Source organism: Erythrolamprus reginae, chromosome 6 (genome assembly GCF_031021105.1).
Source record: "Erythrolamprus reginae isolate rEryReg1 chromosome 6, rEryReg1.hap1, whole genome shotgun sequence".
NCBI classification, from domain to species: domain Eukaryota; kingdom Metazoa; phylum Chordata; class Lepidosauria; order Squamata; family Dipsadidae; genus Erythrolamprus; species Erythrolamprus reginae.
Window position 1 is genome coordinate 88834927 of NC_091955.1, and position 21637 is coordinate 88856563.

General features: G+C 40.5%; 1 protein-coding gene across 3 annotated transcripts in view; it reads left to right on the plus strand.

The window, feature by feature from the left end:
- PDE3A (phosphodiesterase 3A) overlaps window positions 1-21637 on the plus strand; it is a 290729-nt gene that overhangs the window by 230218 nt on the left and 38874 nt on the right. For all 3 annotated transcript variants that reach the window (XR_011559382.1, XM_070754325.1, XM_070754326.1), the window contains 4 exons: window positions 13652-13912; window positions 15325-15479; window positions 17558-17673; window positions 19601-19808. Coding sequence is in view for 2 of the 3 variants with exons in the window: in XM_070754325.1 (XP_070610426.1) it covers window positions 13652-13912; window positions 15325-15479; window positions 17558-17673; window positions 19601-19808 (740 nt within the window). In the remaining variant the exon portion in view is untranslated. The remainder of the gene's footprint in view (window positions 1-13651; window positions 13913-15324; window positions 15480-17557; window positions 17674-19600; window positions 19809-21637) is intronic.

A 21637-nucleotide genomic window follows, 5' to 3' on the forward strand; every position in this document is an offset into this window, starting at 1 on the left:
CTTCTTTGTGGCGACCCCTGAAATATTGGAACACTGTTGTTGTTGTTGTTGTTGTTGTTGTTGTTATTAATTAAATTTGTATGCCCCCTCTCCGTAGACTTCCCTGGTCCCTCTTTTTATTAAACTAGCCATGTCCAGTTCCTGCAACCGTTCTTCATCTGTTTTAGTCTCCAGTCCCCTAATCATCTTTGTTGCTCTTCTCTGCACTCTTTCGAGAGTCTCAAAGTCCTTTTTGCATTGTGGAGACCAAAACTGAATGCAGTACAGTGTTCTCTTGATTTTCGCGGTTTCAAACTTCGCGAAAAGTCTATACCACGGTTTTTCAAAAATATTAATTAAAAAATACTTCATGGGTTTTTTCCCTATACCATGGTTTTTCCTGCCCGATGACGTCATATGTCATTGCCAAACTTTTATTTGCTTTTAATAAATATTTTTTTTAATAAACTTGAATAAATAAAAATGCTGAGTAATAATCTAAATGGTTGCTAAGGGAATGGGAAATTGCAATTTAGGGGTTTAAAGTGCTAAGGGAAGGCTTGTGATACTGTTCATAGCCAAAAATAGTGTATTTACTTCCGCATCTCTACTTCGCGGAAATTCGACTTTCGCGGCCGGTCTCGGAACGCATCCCCCGCGAAAATAGAGGGAACACTGTATTCCAAGTGTGGCCTTACCGAGGTCTCATAGAGTGGTATTAACACTTCATGTGATCTTGATTCTATCTCTCTGTTAATGCAGCCTAGAACTGTGTTGGCTTTTTTGGCAGCTGCTGCAACGTTTTCATAAAGACCAGAGCAGATGGGCATTGTAGTCCTAAAATATCTAGAGTAGTGGTTCTCAACCTTTCTAATGTCACGACCCCTTAATACAGTTCCTCATGTTGTGGTGATCCCCAACCATAAGTCTAGCGCCAGTTCTTCCAACAGAGTTTTAAGCCGATTGGCAGGAAGGTCAGAGGGACACCCCCACTGTCAACGCCTGATTGGTCGGATTGTTTCTGCAACACTCTGCGGCCTGCACTGGCTGCCGATTGGTTTCCGGTCACAATTCAAAGTGTTGGTAATGACCTTTAAAGCCCTACATGGCATTGGGCCAGACTACATCCGGAACCGCCTTCTACTGCACGAATCCCAGGGGCTGATAAGGTCCCACAGAGTTGGCCTTCTCCGGGTCCCGTCGACCAAACAATGTCGTTTGGCGGGCCCCAGGGGAAGAGCCTTCTCTGTGACGGCCCCGGCCCTCTGGAATCAACTCCCCCCAGAGATTAGAACGCCCCCCACCCTCCTTGTCTTTCGCAAATTACTCAAGACCCACCTTTGTTGCCAGGCATGGGGGAGTTAGGATATTCCTTCCCCTAGGCCATTACAAGTTATGTATGGTATGTTTGTGTGTATGTTTGGTTTTTATAATAAGGGTTTTTAGTTGTTTTATTAAATTGGATTGTTACATTTTTAAAAAAATATAATTTTATTGATTTTTATAAAATGATTACATAAAACAAACATGTAACAGTGCACAGTGCATGTGCCCATCACCTAACAGACAAAACACCCCCCTTCACTACCACCACCCATTACAAGGGGTTCAAAATTTTTCTGGTTTGTTTATCTGTATTTCCTTGGCTCTACCTTGCATTAGATATTACTAAAAGAGTGATTGCAGTTTATTTTTCACATTTACATCACAGATTCTACTCAACATATAACCTTTCACCTTATTCCATCGTACCATCAGCTTCTCCAATTTGTTTTGGATTGTTACATGTTGTTTTTTATCATTGTTGTTAGCCACCCCGACTCTGCGGAGAGGGGCGGCATACAAATCCAATAAATAATAATAATAATTGTAAAAATATGTTCCAAGGAGCCAGAATAGAAGCTTTAGTTCCTTACACCATGGGAACTTTGTCTTTTCCCGTGGTCTTAGGCGAGCCCTGTGAAACGGTCTTTTGACCCCCAAAGGGGTCCCGACCCCCAGGTTGAGAACCACTGATCTAGAGGACACTGTGTTACCATGAGCTGTTAGCCCTCAAGCTTCTCCCCCCCCTCCATCCCTCTTTACGCATTCCATTAGAACAATTGAAACTGCAATAGAAATGGTTTATCACCATATCATTGTTATTAATTGCAGGAAGCTAATTTGCTTTTCCATAGAAAAATCTTGACAGCCCACAGGCTTTGCAAATTTATGCACTCATTCTCTGGGAATGCGGCATCGGAACACATACCCAGTGGGTTAAAATAAGAGTTTAAATATACCCCCCCCCCCTTCTCCACACGCACATTTCAGTTATGCCCAGCATAAATTTAAAAATCAACAAGGATTATTTGGATCAGAAAACATACAGTGTGTGCTACTGCCATCTAGCTGAGTCTTGGGACAATGCAAGTGGGAAGAGTTTGCCTCTCTCTTTTTCCACATTGCATTGGCATCCTTCAGTCTCGAAAGACCATGGTATTATTGATTGTTTATTGATTGTTTATTATTATTGATTGATTTTGTCCAATACACAATGAGGGTTTTAGTGGGTATACACATAGTAAAATACATAGTGAAGGTTATAGAGGATATACTCATAGTAAAATCATGGTAAAACCATGGTATCATAGAATAGAATAGAATAGAATAGAATAGAATAGAATTTTTATTGGCTAAGTGTGATTGGACACACAAGGAATTTGTCTTGGTGCATATGCTCTCAGCGTACATAAAATATACATTTGTCAAGAATCATGTGGTACAACACTTAATGATTGTCATAGGGGTCAAATAAGCAATGAAGAAGCAATATTAATAAAAATCTTAGGATATAAGCAACAAGTTACACTCATACAGTCAACATGGGAGGAAATGGGTGAAAGGAATGATGAGAAAAACTAGTAGAATAGAAGTGCAGATTTAGTAGAAAGTCTGACAGTGTTGAGGGAATTATTTGTTTAGTAGAGTGATGGCGTTTGGAAAAAAACTGTTCTTGTGTCTAGTTGTCTTGGTGTGCAGTGCTCTGTAGCGACGTTTTGAGGGTAGGAGTTGAAATAATTTGTGTCCAGGATGTGAGGGGTCAGTAAATATTTTCCCCGCCCTCTTTTTGACTCGTGCAGTATACAGGTCCTCAATGGAAGGCAGATTGGCAGCAATTCTGCAGTTCTGATTCTCCTCTGAAGTCTGTGTCGGTCCTGTTGGGTTGCAGCACCAAACCAGACAGTTATAGAGGTGCAGATGACAGACTCAATGATTCCTCTGTAGAACTGTATCAGCAGCTGGCGCAGAAAGAACATTCTTTGTTGTGCTTTTTTGATGATGTTTTTGATGTTAAGTGACCATTTTAGGTCTTGAGATATGATAGAACCTAGAAATTTGAAGGTCTCTACTGTTGATACTGTCATGCTCTCGATTCCCCGTAATCATATCATAATATGATAACTCCTGCGACATAGCTGGAACCAATCGTAATTTTTTTTTTTACATAAAACTAGTGTAAAGGATAGGAAGCAGAATCTGGGGGCCTTATTTGTCAAGTGAGGCATTTTTAAGATTGTGTATGATAGATAACTGAAACGTTTCTTGAATCCTTAGAAAAATAAGTTGAGGATTGTATTTGTTTCTGGTTTTGTGTTCGGGGTCAGCTGGAGTTGTCTGTGCTAATGTTCTGCCTAAACTAGAACTTTATCGCTAATGAAAAGTTGTTTTCATTTTTTTCCAGTGAAATTTTCATAGGAGGAGGGATTTATCTAGAGAAACATAGAAGATTGATGGCAGAAAAAGACCTCATGGTCCATCTAGTCTGCCCTTATACTATTTCCTGTATTTTCTCTTAGGATGGATATATGTTTATCCCAGGCATGTTTAAGTTCAGCTACTGTGGATCTATCTATCTATCTATCTATCTATCTATCTATCTATCTATCTATCTATCTATCTATCTATCTATCTATCTATCTATCTATCTACCTACCTACCCACCCACCCACCCACCCATCCACCCATCCATTTATTATTTCAATTTCTAGGCTGCCCTTCTCCAAAGACCCAGGGCAGCTTTCAACATAGAAATAAATTAAAAACACAGCAGGGTAGAAATTGAAGTTAAAGAACTAAAAATTAGTTAGCCTAGAAAATTAAGGGCACTGGGGCTCCTTGGTGCTCTCTGAGTTTGGTGTTTTTCTTCTGGACGTTTCATTACCAAACTAGGCAACATTATCAGTGCTAGCCTGGCAATATGAGGGTAATAATGTCAACTATGTCAGAGCAAGGATGGCAAACTGGTAGCCCTCAGTATACTCGATAGAGTGACTTTTAATTTACTATTCAGTGATAAAAGTGTTTGTAATCCAAATCAACAGCCCTTTCATGCAGATAGATCGGTGGAGGGAAATGGCCTTAGGGGCCTAATGCAGCTTGTTAACATCATTTTTGTGGCCTTTACTCCCCTTTAACCCAGAAGTCTGGAGCCAAATCTTATAATTTTTTCCGCATGTGGGACATTAAAGAAAAAGCAGGCTCTGCCCTCTTTTAGTACATGACCCTTCAAGTGTAACACAAAACCTGCAGCTGCATTTTTCCTGATGTACAATTTTGCAACTCTTTGTAGATGAACTGGTGGTCACAGCTCTTTGCGATCAACCTGTTGTTCATAGGTTAACCTGATTTTGCCCTTCAGTGAATCGTGAAATGCCTGCGTCAAGGACCTGCCTTACCAGTGCACACCTCAGAATAAAAATATTTCAGGAAAGCCATAAAGGCAAGTCAAATGGTTGTAGGAATATCCACTTTGTGGGGAAATGAAGGTGAATATATATCTTCAAAAGCAGATTTTAATTTGGAAATCTGGAATAGACTTCAAGAAGAACAAAGCCTTTCGTAAGCTCCTTTAAAACCCACGTCTGTCGTCAGGCCTATACAATTTATACATGGTATGTTTTTGTGTGTGCCTGTTTGGTTTTTTAATAAGGGTTTTTTAAGTTATTTTAAATATCAGATTTGTTATATGCTGTTTTTATTATTGTTGTTAGCCGCCCCGAGTCTACGGAGAGGGGCGGCATACAAATATAATAAATAAATACATAAATAAAGGCAAAGTAGAGCTTTGTAGACATTGGTGACAGAATTACTCTGTCCGTTTCCCAGAATTAAAAAGAATTCATGCCTTCTTCCTAATTATTTTTTAAAAAAAATTTGATCAGCCCAAGGGAGTAACTGAGAATTTGCTTCAATTTATCCTTTTACTAGGATTCTTTAAATCAAATAAAGTTTTTGCAATATGAACAAATTCATCTCCCAAGAACAAAAAGACTTGAATTGTGGTGGCTTTGGTGCTTTCTGAGTTTCGTTGCTTTTTAAAAAAGAACCAATGTTATTACCCAATTACACGGTGTGCACAATTATTAGGCAAGCTGTATTTGCAAGGATTACTTTTATTATTGAACAACTACAGTGCTCTCGCTCAATCTAAAATGTTAATAAACCTCAAACCTGAATATTTAAAAAAGTAAAAAATAAGGTTATGGTGTTCTTAGGAGAATATCTTATAAGTGCACAATTATTGAGCAATTATTAGTATGCTGAATTGTTATGTAACTAAATGAAAAATGGAAATTTTCTCATCTCACTCATTTAGTTTCATCGCTTAAAGCAAGAATAATAAAGAAACAACTAAAAATTTACAAAATTTATTTTCAATGACAATCATAAGCCGCCCATTTCATGAACTTTGTTAGTTTCTTAATCTGTTGATGATCATTTTTTCTACAGCAGGAAGCACATCCTCCCAGAATGTTTTACTCATATATTGTTATTATAAAAATCAATTTAAAAAATTATTTAAAAAAATAGAAATAATAATATGGTCAAAATACTCACTTGCCTAATAATTGTGCACATGGTGTAGGTGACATCATGTGGTACGTCACTCTTACATCCCATACAGCAGCACTGATGATGTTACGTGATTAGGTAAAAAAAACATCTGGAGGAAAACAACCAACGTCAGAAAGTACCAAGGACCCCACAGTTCAATCCTCAGATACAAATATTCCCTTCTAACAGAACTGAATTCTTATCTCTTCAAAATCTGATTATTAATCCTTGTCTATTCCTCCATGTTTATTGACTCAGTTTAGAATTTCCAACTTTTTAAGGAAAAACTGTTCCTTCCTAGTAGGTTCCTTGACTTTAACAACAACACCGTAGGAAACTACAGTGGTATCTCTACTTACGAACTTAATTCGTTCCGTGACCAGGTTCTTAAGTAGAAAAGTTTGTAAGAAGAAGCCATTTTTCCCATAGGAATCAATGTAAAAGCAAATAATGCATCCAATTGGGGAAACCACAGGGAGGGCGGAGGCCCTGTTTCCTCCCAAGAGATTCCTAGAGAGGGCCCACAGAGGCTTCTCCCCACCTTTTCCGGCCCTGTTTCCTCCCAGGAGATTCCTAGAGAGGCCCCACGGAAGGCTTCTCCCCACCTTTTCCGGCCCTGTTTCCTCCCAGGAGATTCCTAGAGAGGGCCCACAGAGGCTTCTCCCCACCTTTTCCGGCCCTGTTTCCTCCCAGGAGATTCCTAGAGAGGCCCCACGGAAGGCTTCTCCCCACCTTTTCCAGCCCTGTTTCCTCCCAGGAGATTCCTAGAGAGGCCCCACAGAGGCTTCTCCCCACCTTTTCCGGCCCTGTTTCCTCCCAGGAGATTCCTAGAGAGGCCCCACAGAGGCTTCTCCCCACCTTTTCCGGCCCTGTTTCCTAACAAAATATTCCTAGAGAGGCCCCACGGAGGCTTCTCCCTGTCTTTTCTGGTTACGGTTTCAGAGGCTCTGGCTTGTAAGTGGAAAATGGTTCTTGAGAAGAGGCAAAAAAATCTTGAACACCCAGTTCTTATCTAGAAAAGTTCGTAAGTAGAGGTGTTCTTAAGTAGAGGTACCACTGTATAATGTGATCCTTTCCAAGCTGAGAATTGTTTTACCTGCTGACTTTCATTTGATGCAGTTGTTTGATTTAAGCTTAGCAAAACTGGATGTTTTTCTTCTTGAATGGCGGCCAAAAAAAGAAACAATCCTTTGGAGAAACTAAAAATGACAGATTTGTTCTTCTTCTTTATGTCCTTCTTTCCTCCGTGCCTCTTCCTCTTGAGAACAACTCCTTTATTGTTCCTCGCCCTCCTCTATAGTATGTCTTCCAGCAATTCCGCTTCCTTCCAATTTATTTTTCACATCTGTTAGAGAGAATAATTCACATTTCAAATGACGATAGCTGCCATTGTTTTAGTTCTATATTTTGCTTCCCCCATTCTCACTTGGCCGTGTCTTTTTCGCTTTCTAACCATCTGGATTTTTAAGACTTAAAAGACTGCGCGGAATAATAAGGGCAATTTTTTTCGTAAATGGGATCGCTCTGAACTTGATGTATAATTTAAAGAAAAATTGAGAGTCTGGATCTGTAATTCCTTCCATGTGTTATATTTATTTTATTTTTATTTATTTATTCATTTGTCCAATACACAAATACACAAGAAGAAAAATAGACATGTGATAATATAAAAAGAAGGTGAAAGTGAACTTAGAGGAGAGGATATATGAAAGGAAGAGAATATATAAGATAGGTGAAAGAAAGGAAAGACAATTGGACAGGGGACGAAAGGCACACCAGTGCACTTATATACGCCCCTTACTGGCCTCTTAGGAACCTGGAGAGGTCAATCGTGGAGAGTCTAAGGGAGAAATGTTGGGGGCTAGGGGTTGACACAATTGAGTCCGGTAATGAGTTCCACACTTCGATAACTCGATTGTTGAAATCATATTTTTTACAGTCAAGTTTGGAGCGGTTCGTATTAAGTTTGAATCTGTTGCGTGCTCTTGTGTTGTTGCGGTTGAAGCTGAAGTAGTCATTGACTGGTAGGACATTGCAGCATATGATCTTGTGGGCAATACTCAAATCGTATTTTAGGTGCCGTATATATGGAATTAAAAGGTAAACAAGAGAAAAGGCAAGAGAGGGAGAGAGAATGAGAGAGAGAGAGAGAATGAGAGAGAGAGAATGAGACTATGAATCATTCATGATGATCAATACTTTTAATTGTTTTATTTTGTTTCTTCGCCATCCCATACCAAATGCTAAGAAAGAAAGGGAACCAAACAGCTGTGTTTCCTGTCACAGAGGAAATTCCAAACCCTTGATGATATCAGGTTTTTTTAATCAGCATCTCAAAGTGGGACTAAAAGATTTTTCCATTTTGTCCCAAAATAGCCAAAAATAAAACATTGGAGACTAAATTATCCCAACGGTTGGAGAAATAGACCAACTAATGGAGCTCCTTTGATTAACTATATTTTCTCTTACGGTATATCTGCGGCAGAGTAAATTTGGTTAAACAATCAAGGCATTGATGACAAAAGTGAGATTTTATTCTAATTTTATTCTACCCGTAGCTTTCAAACAGAGCTAGGGAAAGAGTCAAGTGAGTAATCAGCCTGGAGTTGTTACGTTGCCACAAACAGTCTTAAATCTAACCACTCTTTAATTCCTTATATGACATCAATTTAGTATTGTACGTTAGTTGACTGGATTCTTGGTTCTTTTGGCGGGACCCAGGAGAAGAGCCTTCTCTGTGGCGGCCCCGACCCTCTGGAACCAGCTCCTACCAGATATCAGAGTTGCCCCCACCCTCCTTGCCTTTCGCAAGCTCCTTAAAACCCACCTCTGTCGTCAGGCATGGGGGAATTGAAAATTTTTTCTCCCTTCCCCCTAGGCTTATAGAATTTATACATGGTATGTTTGTTGGTATGATTGGTCTCTTAAATTGGGGTTTTTTAGATTACTTTTTAATATTAGATTTGTTACTTTGTTTTTTATTGTTGTTAGCCGCCCCGAGTCTTCGGAGAGGGGTGGCATACAAATCTAAATAAACTAAACTAAATTAAACTTAACATGAGCAATACATCTTCCCAATTGGAACTTACTGGAACCCTGATTCTTCGCACCTAATGGTCCTGTTGTCTTCTTCCTGGCTATTTCAAAGCCACTTTTCATCTTGCAAGAATGGGAATTATTATCCAGAGGGTTGTTTTGTTTAGGGATCAGGATGATGATGCCCTCTTGGGGATATTTGATGCAGATGTTCGGCCCCATGGGTCATACTGAGAATATCAGGAACCTTCAATGAACCAGGGATGAAGTCAAAAGAGAACAGTTCAGTAAGAGGAGAAAGTCTAAAGGAGAGGGATAACCACAACATAACACTAGAGCAGTGGTTCTCAACCTGTCTAATGCTGCGATCCCTTAATACAGTTCCTCATGTTGTGGTGGCCCCCAACCGTATGTCTAGCGCCAATTCTCCCAACAGAGCTTTAAGCTGATTGGTAGGAAGGTCAGAGGGACACCCTCACCCTCCGCCTGATTGGTCGGATTGTAAAAATATGTTCCACTGTGGGTGTAGCTTATATTGTGGATGTGGCTTGCCGGCCATTTGACCAGGTGGGAGTGGCTTGACAATCATGTGACTGTGGGGGTGGCTTAAAGATCATGTGACGGACTTAAAGGTGGCCAACTTGACGTTACTCACATCAAGGCTTTGGGTTAGGGTTAGGGTGCCTGGCTTCTCCTCGCTTCAAACTCAATTTCCCTATCTATTTACTATTACTAAACATCCAAAATATACTACTTAATTCTATGTACAGTGGCCCCTCGATTTTTGCGGGTTCGAACTTCGCGAAACGGCTATACCACGGTTTTTTTTAAATATTAATTAAAAATTACTTTGCAGGTTTTTTCCCTATACCACGGGTTTTCCCGCCCGATGACATCATACGTCATCGCCAAACTTTCATCCGCCTTTAATAAATATTTTTTTAATAAACTTTAATAAATAAACATGGTGAGTAATAATCTGAATGGTTGCTAAGGGAATGAGAAATTGCAGTTTAGGGGTTTAAAGTGTTAAGGGAAGGCTTGTGATACTATTCATAGCCAAAAATAGTGTATATACTTCCGCATCTCTACTTTGCGGAAATTTGACTTTTGCGGGCGGTCTCGGAACGCATCCCCCGCGAAAATCGAGGGAACACTGTATATATGCCATATGTGTACATATATATTACACATAGGCACACAAAAATGTACATTATCTACTATATAAACTGTATGTGTATGTACACACACGCACAGCTCCTCTAAAATTATACACATTCAACCTTATTTACTGCGGTGAGAAAAACACACCCAGGGCCCAAAAGGGAAAAAAAGGAAAAAGAATTCAAATTTTTTCTATCGGTTCTGCGTACCTGACCAATTTTTTTCTACCAGTTCTGCATGCCTGACCATACACATAGGAGCCCATCGCTGCTGTGCTGTGAGGTAAAATAGCATAATTTCAGCAAAGATCAGAAATGGTCATTTAATAGAAACGTGGTTAGTTTCTACACTGGCTCAATTTGTACACCAGTTGCCATAATGACCTGAAAGCTCATGGGGGAGGGAAAGTCGTTTTTATAAAGTCTGTCAAATCCACACCCATTATTTGCGTGAAAGGAACCCAGTTTTCTTTTTTCAGAAAACATACTTTAAAAATTACGTTATTTTCAACCCCGTTAAATCCCTTTTGGGGCCAAACTGCAAACTCCAAAGCGACTGGCGTTTTTCCACGGAAATTGCCGATCTGTGCTGCTCAAGTGTTTTTCTGGAAATTAGAAGTTGAAGGCAAGGGAAGAACGATAGAGAAAGGAGAAATGTGTTTACTTTTAATTTTAAGTCTTGGCCAGAGAATTCATGATGTGCTTTGGAAACTGAAATCAGCTCACGATATTTTGTTGGACTCTTGCTGCTGGCTTTCGGATGTCTGATCTTTGGTTTTTTTCCCCCTCTCCCTGCCCCTCCCTTCTCCCCCCACCCGCCATTTTGTTCTCCATTGTACTTTGAGAAGGGGTGGCGGTTTCGATTGCTAGGATCTATGAAATGGCCCATGTTTTTAAACCGTGAATTAGGTCTGGAATTGCATTTCCAACCTTGAATGCCTTTTTCCTTTGAACATAAAGCTAACTAAGTAGGAGTGGTGCAGTGGCCTAAAGGCGGAGGTCTCACCTCACAATCAGGAGGCTGTGAGTTCGATCTTATGTAGAGGCAGATATTTTCTTCTCTGGGCACAATGAGAATATATCTGCTGAACAAAACTCCACATTGGTGACAGGAAGGGCATCCGCCATTAAAACACTTCTTTCTCCATTCAGTTGTCCAGACTCCATCCCACAATGGATCTATCTATCTATCTATCTATCTATCTATCTATCTATCTATCTATCTATCTATCTATCATCATCTATCTATCTATCTATCTATCTATCTATCTATCTATCTATCTATCTATCTATCTATCTATCTACATATACATACATAAATACACACACAGAGAGAGTGCCTTCCGACCCCTGTCCTATTGTCTCTCCTATATCCCATATATCTTCTCTTCTAGCCCTACATCTTTCTTCTATTCTCTCATTGATTATTTTATCCTATACTCTCTCTTCTATTCTTTCTCTAATTTTATTTCCTCGAAGGTGTCCTCTATTACCTTCATTGTGTATTATTGTGTATTGGACAAAATAAATAAATAAAAATAAAATATCTACCTACCTACCTACCTACCTACCTACCTACCTATCTATCTATCTATCTATCTATCTATCTATCTATCTACATATACATACATAAATACACACACACACACAGAGAGTGCCTTCCGACCCCTGTCCTATTGTCTCTCCTATATCCCATATATCTTCTCTTCTAGCCCTACATCTTTCTTCTATTCTCTCATTGATTATTTTATCCTATACTCTCTCTTCTATTCTTTCTCTAATTTTATTTCCTCGAAGGTGTCCTCTATTACCTTCATTGTGTATTATTGTGTATTGGACAAAATAAATAAATAAAAATAAAATATCTACCTACCTACCTACCTACCTACCTACCTATCTATCTATCTATCTATCTATCTATCTATCTATCTATCTATCTATTTGACTTCTTTGCCACCCAATCTTGTGGGACTCAGAGCAGCTTACAACCATATAAAACACAATATAATATAATAATAGTAATAACAACAACAACAACAACAACAACAACAACAGAGTTGGAAGGGACCTTGGATGTCTTCTACTCCAACCCGCTGCTTAGGCAGGAAACCCTACACTACTTCAGACAGATGGTTATCTAATGTCTGCTTAAAAGCTTTCAGTGTTGGAGAATTCACAACTTCTGGATGCAAGCTGTTCCACTGATCAACCGTTCTGACTGTCAGGAAATTTCTCTCATTCTTGTTTTACCCTCGGGTGCTTTGGAGAATAGATTGACTCCTTCTTTGCGGCAACCCCTGAGATATCATGTCTCCCCTGATCCTTCTTTTCATGCCCAGTTCTTGCAACCATTCTTCATATGTTTTAGCCTCTACTCCCCTATATAGATAGAAGAATAATAGAAGTCCCCTATTGTATAGGGCCTATACAATAATAGAAAAAGTAAATATTAATATTAAAACTAAACACCATTTCGAAACACTGCTGCAGCTATGCTATCTATCTGAAGAAATGCAAAATTTACACATGCACTTCTGACAATTCAAATAATGTACAGTGGTACCTCAAGATACGAACCCCTCGTCTTACGAACAACTCGTGATACGAACCCGGGGTTCAGAAAAATTTTGCCTCTTCTTACGAACCTTTTTCGAGTTACGAACCGGCGTTCGGAGACAGCTGGGAAGCCGCGCGGCTGTTTTAAAAGGTGACAGCCGGGCGGCGGGGCTTCCCAGCAGCCTCCCGAACGCCAGTTCGTAACTCGAAAAAAGTTCGTAAGAAGAGACAAAATTTTTCTGAACCCCGGGTTCGGTTCGGGAGGTTGCTGGGAAGCCCCCCAGCCCGGCTGTGACCTTTTAAAACAGCCGCGCGGCTTCCCAGCTCTCTCCGAATGCCGAACGCGGAAGTTCGGCTTTGGCGGTCGGCTTCGGGAGACAGCTGGGAAGCCACGCGGTTGTTTTAAAAGGTCACAGACGGGCTGGGGGGGTTGCTGGGAAGCCCCCCAGCCCGGCTGGGAAGCCGCGCGGCTGTTTTAAAAGGTCACAGCCGGGCGGCAGCGGTTTTTTTGCTGGTTTTTTTTTGGTTGCACGGATTAATTGACTTTACATTGTTTCCTATGGGAAACAATGTTTCGTCTTACGAACCTTTCGTGTTACGAACCTCCCCCTGGAACCAATTAGGTTCGTATCTTGAGGTTCCACTGTATATCTAAAGTTTTGCATTCGTACCGTTATTGTAGGCTGAGAAACTGTGGTCTGAGAACAAAAATGTGGTGCATTACTTTCATACATGGGCAGTCAAACTAGAAGCATTATGCATCACTTCATTTATGTTAGGGTGTTTTGTTGGTCATTTAATGTGCAAACAGCATCTTCTGGCTGATGTTAGTATCCATTAATAGTACCATAGAAAGCGTAGAATAAGAATTATGTGTGTGGGGTGGTTCTTCTATGCTGCCCTAGGTCAGCAATACAATGCCAGTGGGTATCAGGGCAAACCTCTTCCTTCCCTTCTCACTGCACAATTCACATTGGAATGATTATGCATTATTTACTTTCTAATTTAGTGCTAATGCTTTCTTTCTCCTCTCTTTCCAGTCTTCAGGTACCAGTATCACAGTAGATATTGCCGTCATGGGAGAAGCTCACGGACTCATTACCGACCTTCTAGCAGATCCTTCATTACCACCCAATGTCTGCACCTCCCTCCGAGCAGTGAGCAACCTGCTTAACACACAGTTGACCTTCCAAGCTATCCACAGACCAAGAGTCAATACTTTGGCGTCCTTCAACGAAAATTATACCTGTTCCGACACAGAGGAATGTTCAGAGAAGGGAGAAAAGCTTACCATCCCCAAGGTAAATTTTGTGTACTTGGCTTGTCAACCTGACTCCTTTTATGCACACCACGGGTGAGACCCAATAGTTAAACCAAACCAAAGAATTAACGCCATAGTGTAAAGCTATTTTTATTGTACAGTGGTACCTCCCGAACTTATCCTAAATTGGTTCCATTTTGATACAATGAATACCAAAAATGACGAGTGCCAAACAAGGCAGCCGACACTGATAAGTTCAAGTTGGTGAGTTGAGTACCAGACAAATGATGTGCACCTGGACACAACTTTCACATATTTGAATACTAAATTTTCTGAGTTTCAAAACAGTTGAGTATCAAGGTGCCACTGAAATTGGCTGTAATAACAGAGCCTTGTGAATCAGATTGTGCCTGTCCCTTCTCCCCCTTCTTATATTCCAGTGAATTAGAGGGGTGTCTATCTGAGCCATTTCTAAATGCTATGTGGCTATTCTGGACTTAAGATATGCCTTCCCTCTCCAAGCTCCTTCTACTACTACTACTACTACTACTACTACTACTACTACTACTATATATGCAGCATACAAGACCTGTATATCGCACAGGTCAAAAAGAGGGCTGTGAAAATATTTGCTGACCCCTTGCATGCTGGGCATAAATTGTCCTACCCTCAAAATGACCCTATAGAGCATTGCACACCAGAACAACTAGACACAAAAATGGTTTTTTTAGGGCTAGGGTTAGGTTAGGGCTAGGTCTAGGGATAGGGTTAGGGTTAGGGCTAAAGCTAGGGTTAGGGCTAGGGTTAGGGTTAGGGATAGAGTTAGTGTTAGGGATAGGGATAGAGTTAGGGTTAGGGATAGGGTTAGGGTTAGAGTTAGGGATAGGGTTAGGGCTAGAGTTAGGGTTAGGGATAGGGATAGGGTTAGGGTTAGGACTAAAGCTAGGGTTAGGGCTAGGGTTAGGGTTAGGGATAGAGTTAGTGTTAGGGATAGTGATAGAGTTAGGGTTAGGGATAGGGTTAGGGTTAGAGTTAGAGTTAGGGTTAGGGATAGGGATAGGGTTAGGGTTAGGGTTAGGGCTAAAGCTAGGGTTAGGGCTAGGGTTAGGGTTAGGGATAGAGTTAGTGTTAGGGATAGGGTTAGGGTTAGAGTTAGAGTTAGGGCTAGAGTTAGGGTTAGGGATAGGGATAGGGTTAGGGTTAGGGTTAGGACTAAAGCTAAGGTTAGGGATAGGGTTAGGGCTAGGGCTAGGGTTAGGGTTAGGGTTAGGGCTAAAGCTAGGGTTAGGGCTAGGGCTAGCATTAGGATTAGGGTTCGATTTGTCAAGAATCATAGGGGTCAAATAAGCAATGAGGAAACAAGCAATACTAATAAAAATCTTAAGGATACGAGCAACAACAATTGATCTCTGGGAGGTAAATAAAGTCATCATCTTATTGTCTTACCTACAGCGCTTTCGGAAAAACCTGCCCCCAGGTCTTTTACGGCGAGTGTCATCCACTTGGACGACGACCACATCTGCCACTGGGTTACCCACGTTGGAGCCAGCCTCTGTTAGAAGGGACCGCAGTGCCAGCATCAAACTCTATGATACTTCGTCATCCAGGTAAGAAAATAAGTGTAGATTTTTAAATGTAAGATCTTAAAAGTTGCAAAGGTTGACAGCTACTGACAGAAAGGAATAAAGTAAAATAAATTCAGTTTGGATGCAAGTGTAAGTATTAACTCTATTTGATATAAAATGACAATTCAAGTAAGAAATAAATATTCACACTAGAAACATAGAAACATAGAAGACTGACGGCAGAAAAAGACCTCATGGTCCATCTAGTCTGCCCTTATACTATTTCCTGTATTTTATCTTACAATGGATATATGTTTATCCCAGGCATGTTTAAATTCAGTTCCTGTGGATTTACCAACCACGTCTGCTGGAAGTTTGTTCCAAGGATCTACTACTCTTTCAGTAAAATAATATTTTCTCATGTTGCCTTTGATCATTCCCCCAACTAACTCCCCCAACTAATATTCACCTTTGAGCTGGTCTAAGGCAACGGCTCGCGCACCAACAGATATGGCTCTGCATGCCACCTGTGGCACCGGTGCCATATGTTTGCCATCACTGCACTAAAACATTGGTCAACAGGTCTAAAATACCGTGTGATTAATGTACTGTAGTAGAAGATTATAATGCTATCAAATTCAGTAGCAGTCAATTGCAGAAGGCAGCTTTACTCGGAAGAGCTAACATCTAAACTAAATAGATGGATGCTCGTATATATTACTGCAACTATCAAGTTGTACTGAAGGCTTTGAACAAATGCACTCCATTTTCTGATGCTTTTTGGGAGTTAATTCTTTGAATGTTCTACCGAGCGAGTAGAGAACAATTGAGCATGCTTAGAAGGATGTTCATGTAAATAAATTATTCTTGCAGACGGTTGAATTTGGCCAATTGAATTGCAGATATAATCTCTCTCTCTCTCCTTCACTCCCTTTCCAAGAACATACAACTTTGCCTATCTCTGATTGAAATGATGGCAAAATCATCTTTATAAGCAGTTTGTGAGCTACCTACAAACTTCTGATGGGTTGTTGTAGGAAACATGAAGTTATAGAAACTGTGATCATCTTCCAGACCTCTGTTATTTATTTTTATTTATTTATTTTGTCCAATACACAATAATAAATGAAGGTTATAGAGGATATAGGAGAGATTATAGGACAGGGGACGGAAGGCATTCTAGTGCACTTATGTACGCCCCTTACTGACCTCTTAGGAATCTGGAGAGGTCAACCATGGATAGTCTAAGGGTAAAAGGTTGCGGATTAGGGGATGATACTACAGAGTCCGGTATTGAGTTCCACGCTTCGACAACCCGATTACTAAAGTCATATTTTTTACAGTCAGGTTTGGAGCGGTAAATATTAAGCTTGAATCTATTGTATGCTCTTGTGTTGTTGTGGTTGAAGCTGTTCTTTCTAAGAAAGCCTACAAATAAGAATGCTGGTGAGACCGAAGAATGCTGGTGAAACCACATTTGGAATACTGTGTTCAGTTCTGGAGACCTCACCTACAAAAAGATATTGACAAAACTGAACGGGTCCAAAGACGGGCTACAAGAATGGTGGCAGGTCTTAAGCATAAAACGTATCAGGAAAGACTTAATGAACTCAATCTGTATAGTCTGGAGGACAGAATGGAAAGGGGGGACATGATCGAAACATTTAAATATATTAAAGGGTTAAATAAGGTCCAGTAGGGAAGTGTTTTTAATAGGAAAGTGAACACAAGAACAAGGGGACACAATCTGAAATTAGTTGGGGGAAAGATCAAAAGCAACATGAGAAAATATTGGACTGAAAGAGTAGTAGATGCTTGGAACAAACGTCCAGCAGACATGGTAGATAAATCCACAGTGACTTAATTGAAACATGCCTGGGATAAACATATATCCATCCTAAGATAAAATACAGAAAATAGTATAAGGGCAGACTAGATGGACCATGAGGTCTTTTTCTGCCGTCAGTCTTCTATGTTTCTATGTTTCTAAAGTCATATTTTTTACAGTTAATATTAAGCTTGAATCTGTTGTGTGCTCTTGTGTTGTTGTGGTTGAAGCTGTTCTTTCTAAGAAAGCCTACAAATAAGAACTGTGCTGCCTTTCTCTTTTATTTTCACAGCGCTGACTCATGGAACAATCCTCTCCTGACGACTCTCACCAAAAGCCGATCCTTCTCAACCTCCTACGCCATGTCAGCTGCCAACCATCTGAATTCCAAGCGGCCAAACCGACAAGGTGGTTCGTTATTTCATGTTTTCACAAATAACTCAAGGCAGCGAATGTCTCCCAACACACTTTTCCTCCTCCTGTTTTCCCCACAACAACCCTGTGAGGTGGATTGGGCTGAGAGTGAGTGACTGGCTCAAAGGCACCCAGCTAGTTTGCTTTCATGCCTAAGGCAGGACTAGAACCAGAAGGTAGTATTCTGCCAGTTCACACCAGTGGCAATCTGCGGGTGGGCTCGCCCATATGCCCTGGCCTATGTCGTCCTATTTCTGCATGTTTCAGGGACCACTAAATTCATAATTTTAAATCCTATGATTTTTTTTTAAAGATAAATAGTATTTAGTGCAGTGGTTCTCAATCTTTCTAATGCCGCGACGTCTTAATACAGTTCCTCATGTTGTGGTGACCCCCAAACACAAGTCTAGCACCAATTCTCCTAACAGAGCTTTCAGCTGATTGGCAGGAAGGTCAGAGGGACACTCCCACTGTAAACGCCTGACTGGTTGGATCGTAAAAATATGTTTCAAGGGGCCAGAATAGAAGCTTTAGTGCTTAACACCATGCAAAATTTGTCTTTCCCCAGGGTCTTGAGCGACCCCTGTGAAATGGTCGTTAGACACCCCCACCAAAGGGGTTCTGACCCCCAGATTGAGAACCACTGATTTAGTGCAATATAAAAATGTAAATAATTTTGCTGTGGACCAACAACATTTTCTTGCAAACCACCTGTGGTCCACAGACCACCAAGCTGGTGACCACTGCTCTCATTAGACCTCCCTAGTTATCTTTTGAGGGTACTGATTTTATGTAAATTCAAGACTGTTGAAATTAGTAAAGAGAAAACACAGCTCTTATAGATTTCATAAGTTCCACAAGTAATCCTCCCTTATCAGCTGAGCCTGGGGAAGGATTAATTTATTAGATTTGTATGCTGATCCGAGTCTTCGGAGAGGGGCGGCATACAAATCTAAATAATAATAATAATAATAATAATAATAATAATAATAATAATAATAATAATAACAACAACAACAACAACAACAACAACAATAATAATAATAATAATAATAATAATGATGATGATGATGATGATGATGTTGTGGTTAGCTCTGGCCCAGCTCCTGCCCCAAGGAATGTGCAGGTGGATATGGGGGAGACATCCACATGCTGCAGGCCTGTTTTGCTCCCAGTGGAATCTGCCGACGAAGTCTCCTCTGACCAAGGAGGCCTGAGTGACAGGGAGGAGGAGAGTTTGGCAGACAGCCCAGGAGGAGATCAATCATCTGTATCATCTCTGGATTCTGAACAAGAATTAATGACACATCCACGCATGCGTAGAGTGATGCATAGGAAGCAACAACTAAAGGATTATTACAAGAGAAAATAAGGCCACCTGTGATTAGGTAGGTCTGGTGTAATTAGTGATGCTGCTATAAATAGCAGCATGTGGGTTTGGCCGTTGTGGAGAATTATCTGATCGTTGTGTTTCATGAATGTCTTGCTGACTCCGGCCTTTGTTTGTTGACTTTTCACCACTTTGAAACCACAGCAGAGCAAAGTGTGTTTTACTTCGTGGAAGAAGAAGGGCTGTGACTTTCTTCACAGCTGCAAGCTAAGTACTTACGAACTGATAAGGGACTTGTACAAACTACCAGGTTGTTTTGGGACGGGTGCTCTTTGCAATACAAAAAGAGTGCTTAGTTTATTTTGAATTTTGTGATAAAGAACATTGTTTTGAATTTTCAAACATGTGTGTGTCTGGGAGGCTTCTACCAGAGAGTCTGGCAGAACAAATTAATAATAATAATAATAATAATAATAATAATAATAATAATAATTTTTCTGTCGAGTCACTCTGGTATACCCAAATGTGGGAGAGATGCTCATAAACACACACACACGATTTTAAAAATAATGCTCTTTTCCCATTCCACAGGTATCTCCCCAAACATTTCGCCTCTTGTCTCCCCATGCCATTCACCCGTCCAGGGCACACCAGCCAACAGTCCCATCCGCAGAACCTCAGGAGAACAGTTTCCAGAGTCAACAGCCATGGCCATCAAGCCTCACAAGCTCTTAGGTTGCACTCAGAGTGAGCCTATCCTATCAGAGCATGTGGAAGGCACCTCGGTCATTTGCAGTAGGTAAGATAATATTTCTCTATTTGTTAGCGCTTCTTATATTTTCCTTGGTTGTGTATTTCTTGCCTGATCTCTGAACTTTCTTCAGTCGAGCACGTCGATGTCAGGGCCTTGGCCAAGTCTTCCCCAACTTGGGCCCCTCCTTACATATTGGAGTTTGTTTTATTCATTGTATCATGCCTCTTATTATTTTTACAAATAATTCAAGCTATTGAAAGCATCCAACACCCCTTCCTCCTCCAATTTTCCACACAACAACAGGTGGATTGGGCTGAGAGAGAGTGACTGACTTAACTGGCTCTCATGCCCAAGGTTGCACTAGAACCCACAGTCTTGTAGTGATTGACCCAAAGTCAACGAGTTGGGTTTCATGCCTAAGGCAGACCTAAAAGCCACCATCTTCTGGTGACTGGCCCAAAGTCAATCAGTTGGATTTCATGGCTAAGGTAGGATTAGAACTCACCATCTCCTTGTGACTTGCCCAAAGTCATCCAGCCAGCTTTCATGCAAGACTAGAACTCACAGTCTCCTGGTGACTGGTAGAAACATCATTCTTCCTTGTGTATAAGTTTCATTGTGTTCAATAAATAATTGTTGAAAAAAAAATGTGGTGCATTACTTTCTGGGTGACCCTCGTATAAGTCAAGGTGGCAAACATAACCAATACTCCTAGCTTCTCCTCCCTTTCCCCACCACAACAATCCTTCAAGGTGGATTGTACTGAAAAAAAAAAGTGGCTAGCCCAAAATCAGCTAGCTGGCTTCCCATTGCCTGGTTTCCAGGCCAGCATCTTCAACACTACATCCAGCTGGCTCTCCAAGTGGACACACTATATAATTCTTTTTTTTAAAAAATATTTTTTTATTAATTTTTAACAAATGTATATACACACAACATAAAACAGTGCATAGTGAAATGTACCCACCACCCAGACACACACACATTCCCCACCACCAAATCGGGGGTGTTTCTTGTATAGTCCACTTGACCCAAGAGCAATATATCTATTTATATATTATAGAGTGATTCCAATTTATTTCTTGTAGCTTGGTCTCGGATTCTGCTCATCATATATCGTCTACACTATATAATTGCAGAAGATTCTACATTTGATTTAATTAACATCTTAAGATGCACATGATAGAACTAACCTATACCTGAGACTTAAGTATAGTTGATTTTAAAGACAGATCCAAGTACTTAAGACAATTTCACAGCAAATAAAAAAACAGCAGTAGAAACCAGCTGTTAACAGCTGGATGAGAAGGGTGTCTTCAATATTAATTGCTTGGAGGTGGTGGGGGGAGATATCCTGCTCTCCTGAGGAAGCAGGAAGTGGATCTTTCCAAAACCACTCTACTTTAATTCTTATCTATCAGCAGTTGCCAGGAGTTGTAGAGAAGAGTGAAAAAGAATGATGGAGCAGAGAAGGGTCCCCTGTGAGCCAGCTGCTATATTTGCAGTAGCCCTGTGTCACTTTTCTCTCCTGAGAGTCTGAGACCAGCACTTTCCATTTTATTCATTTTATTTATTATTTTATTTATTATATTTTAATATATTGTATTATATTGCATTATTATATTATTGGCTGGCAAACATATCCAATATGCCTTCCTCTTCCTCCTATTTATCCTACAACAACCACCCTGCGAGGTGGCTTGCGTTGATAGAGAGTCACTGGCCCAAGGCGTTCATGGCCGTGGTGGGACTTGAACTCGTGATTTCTTGAAGAAAGTGTAAACTGAGCTCCTTTAGCAGGTGGCAATTTGGTGGCCTCTGATGGTTTCTGAATTCTTCTTATTTCTCAGAAGTGGGGAAAATAAGGGTGGGGC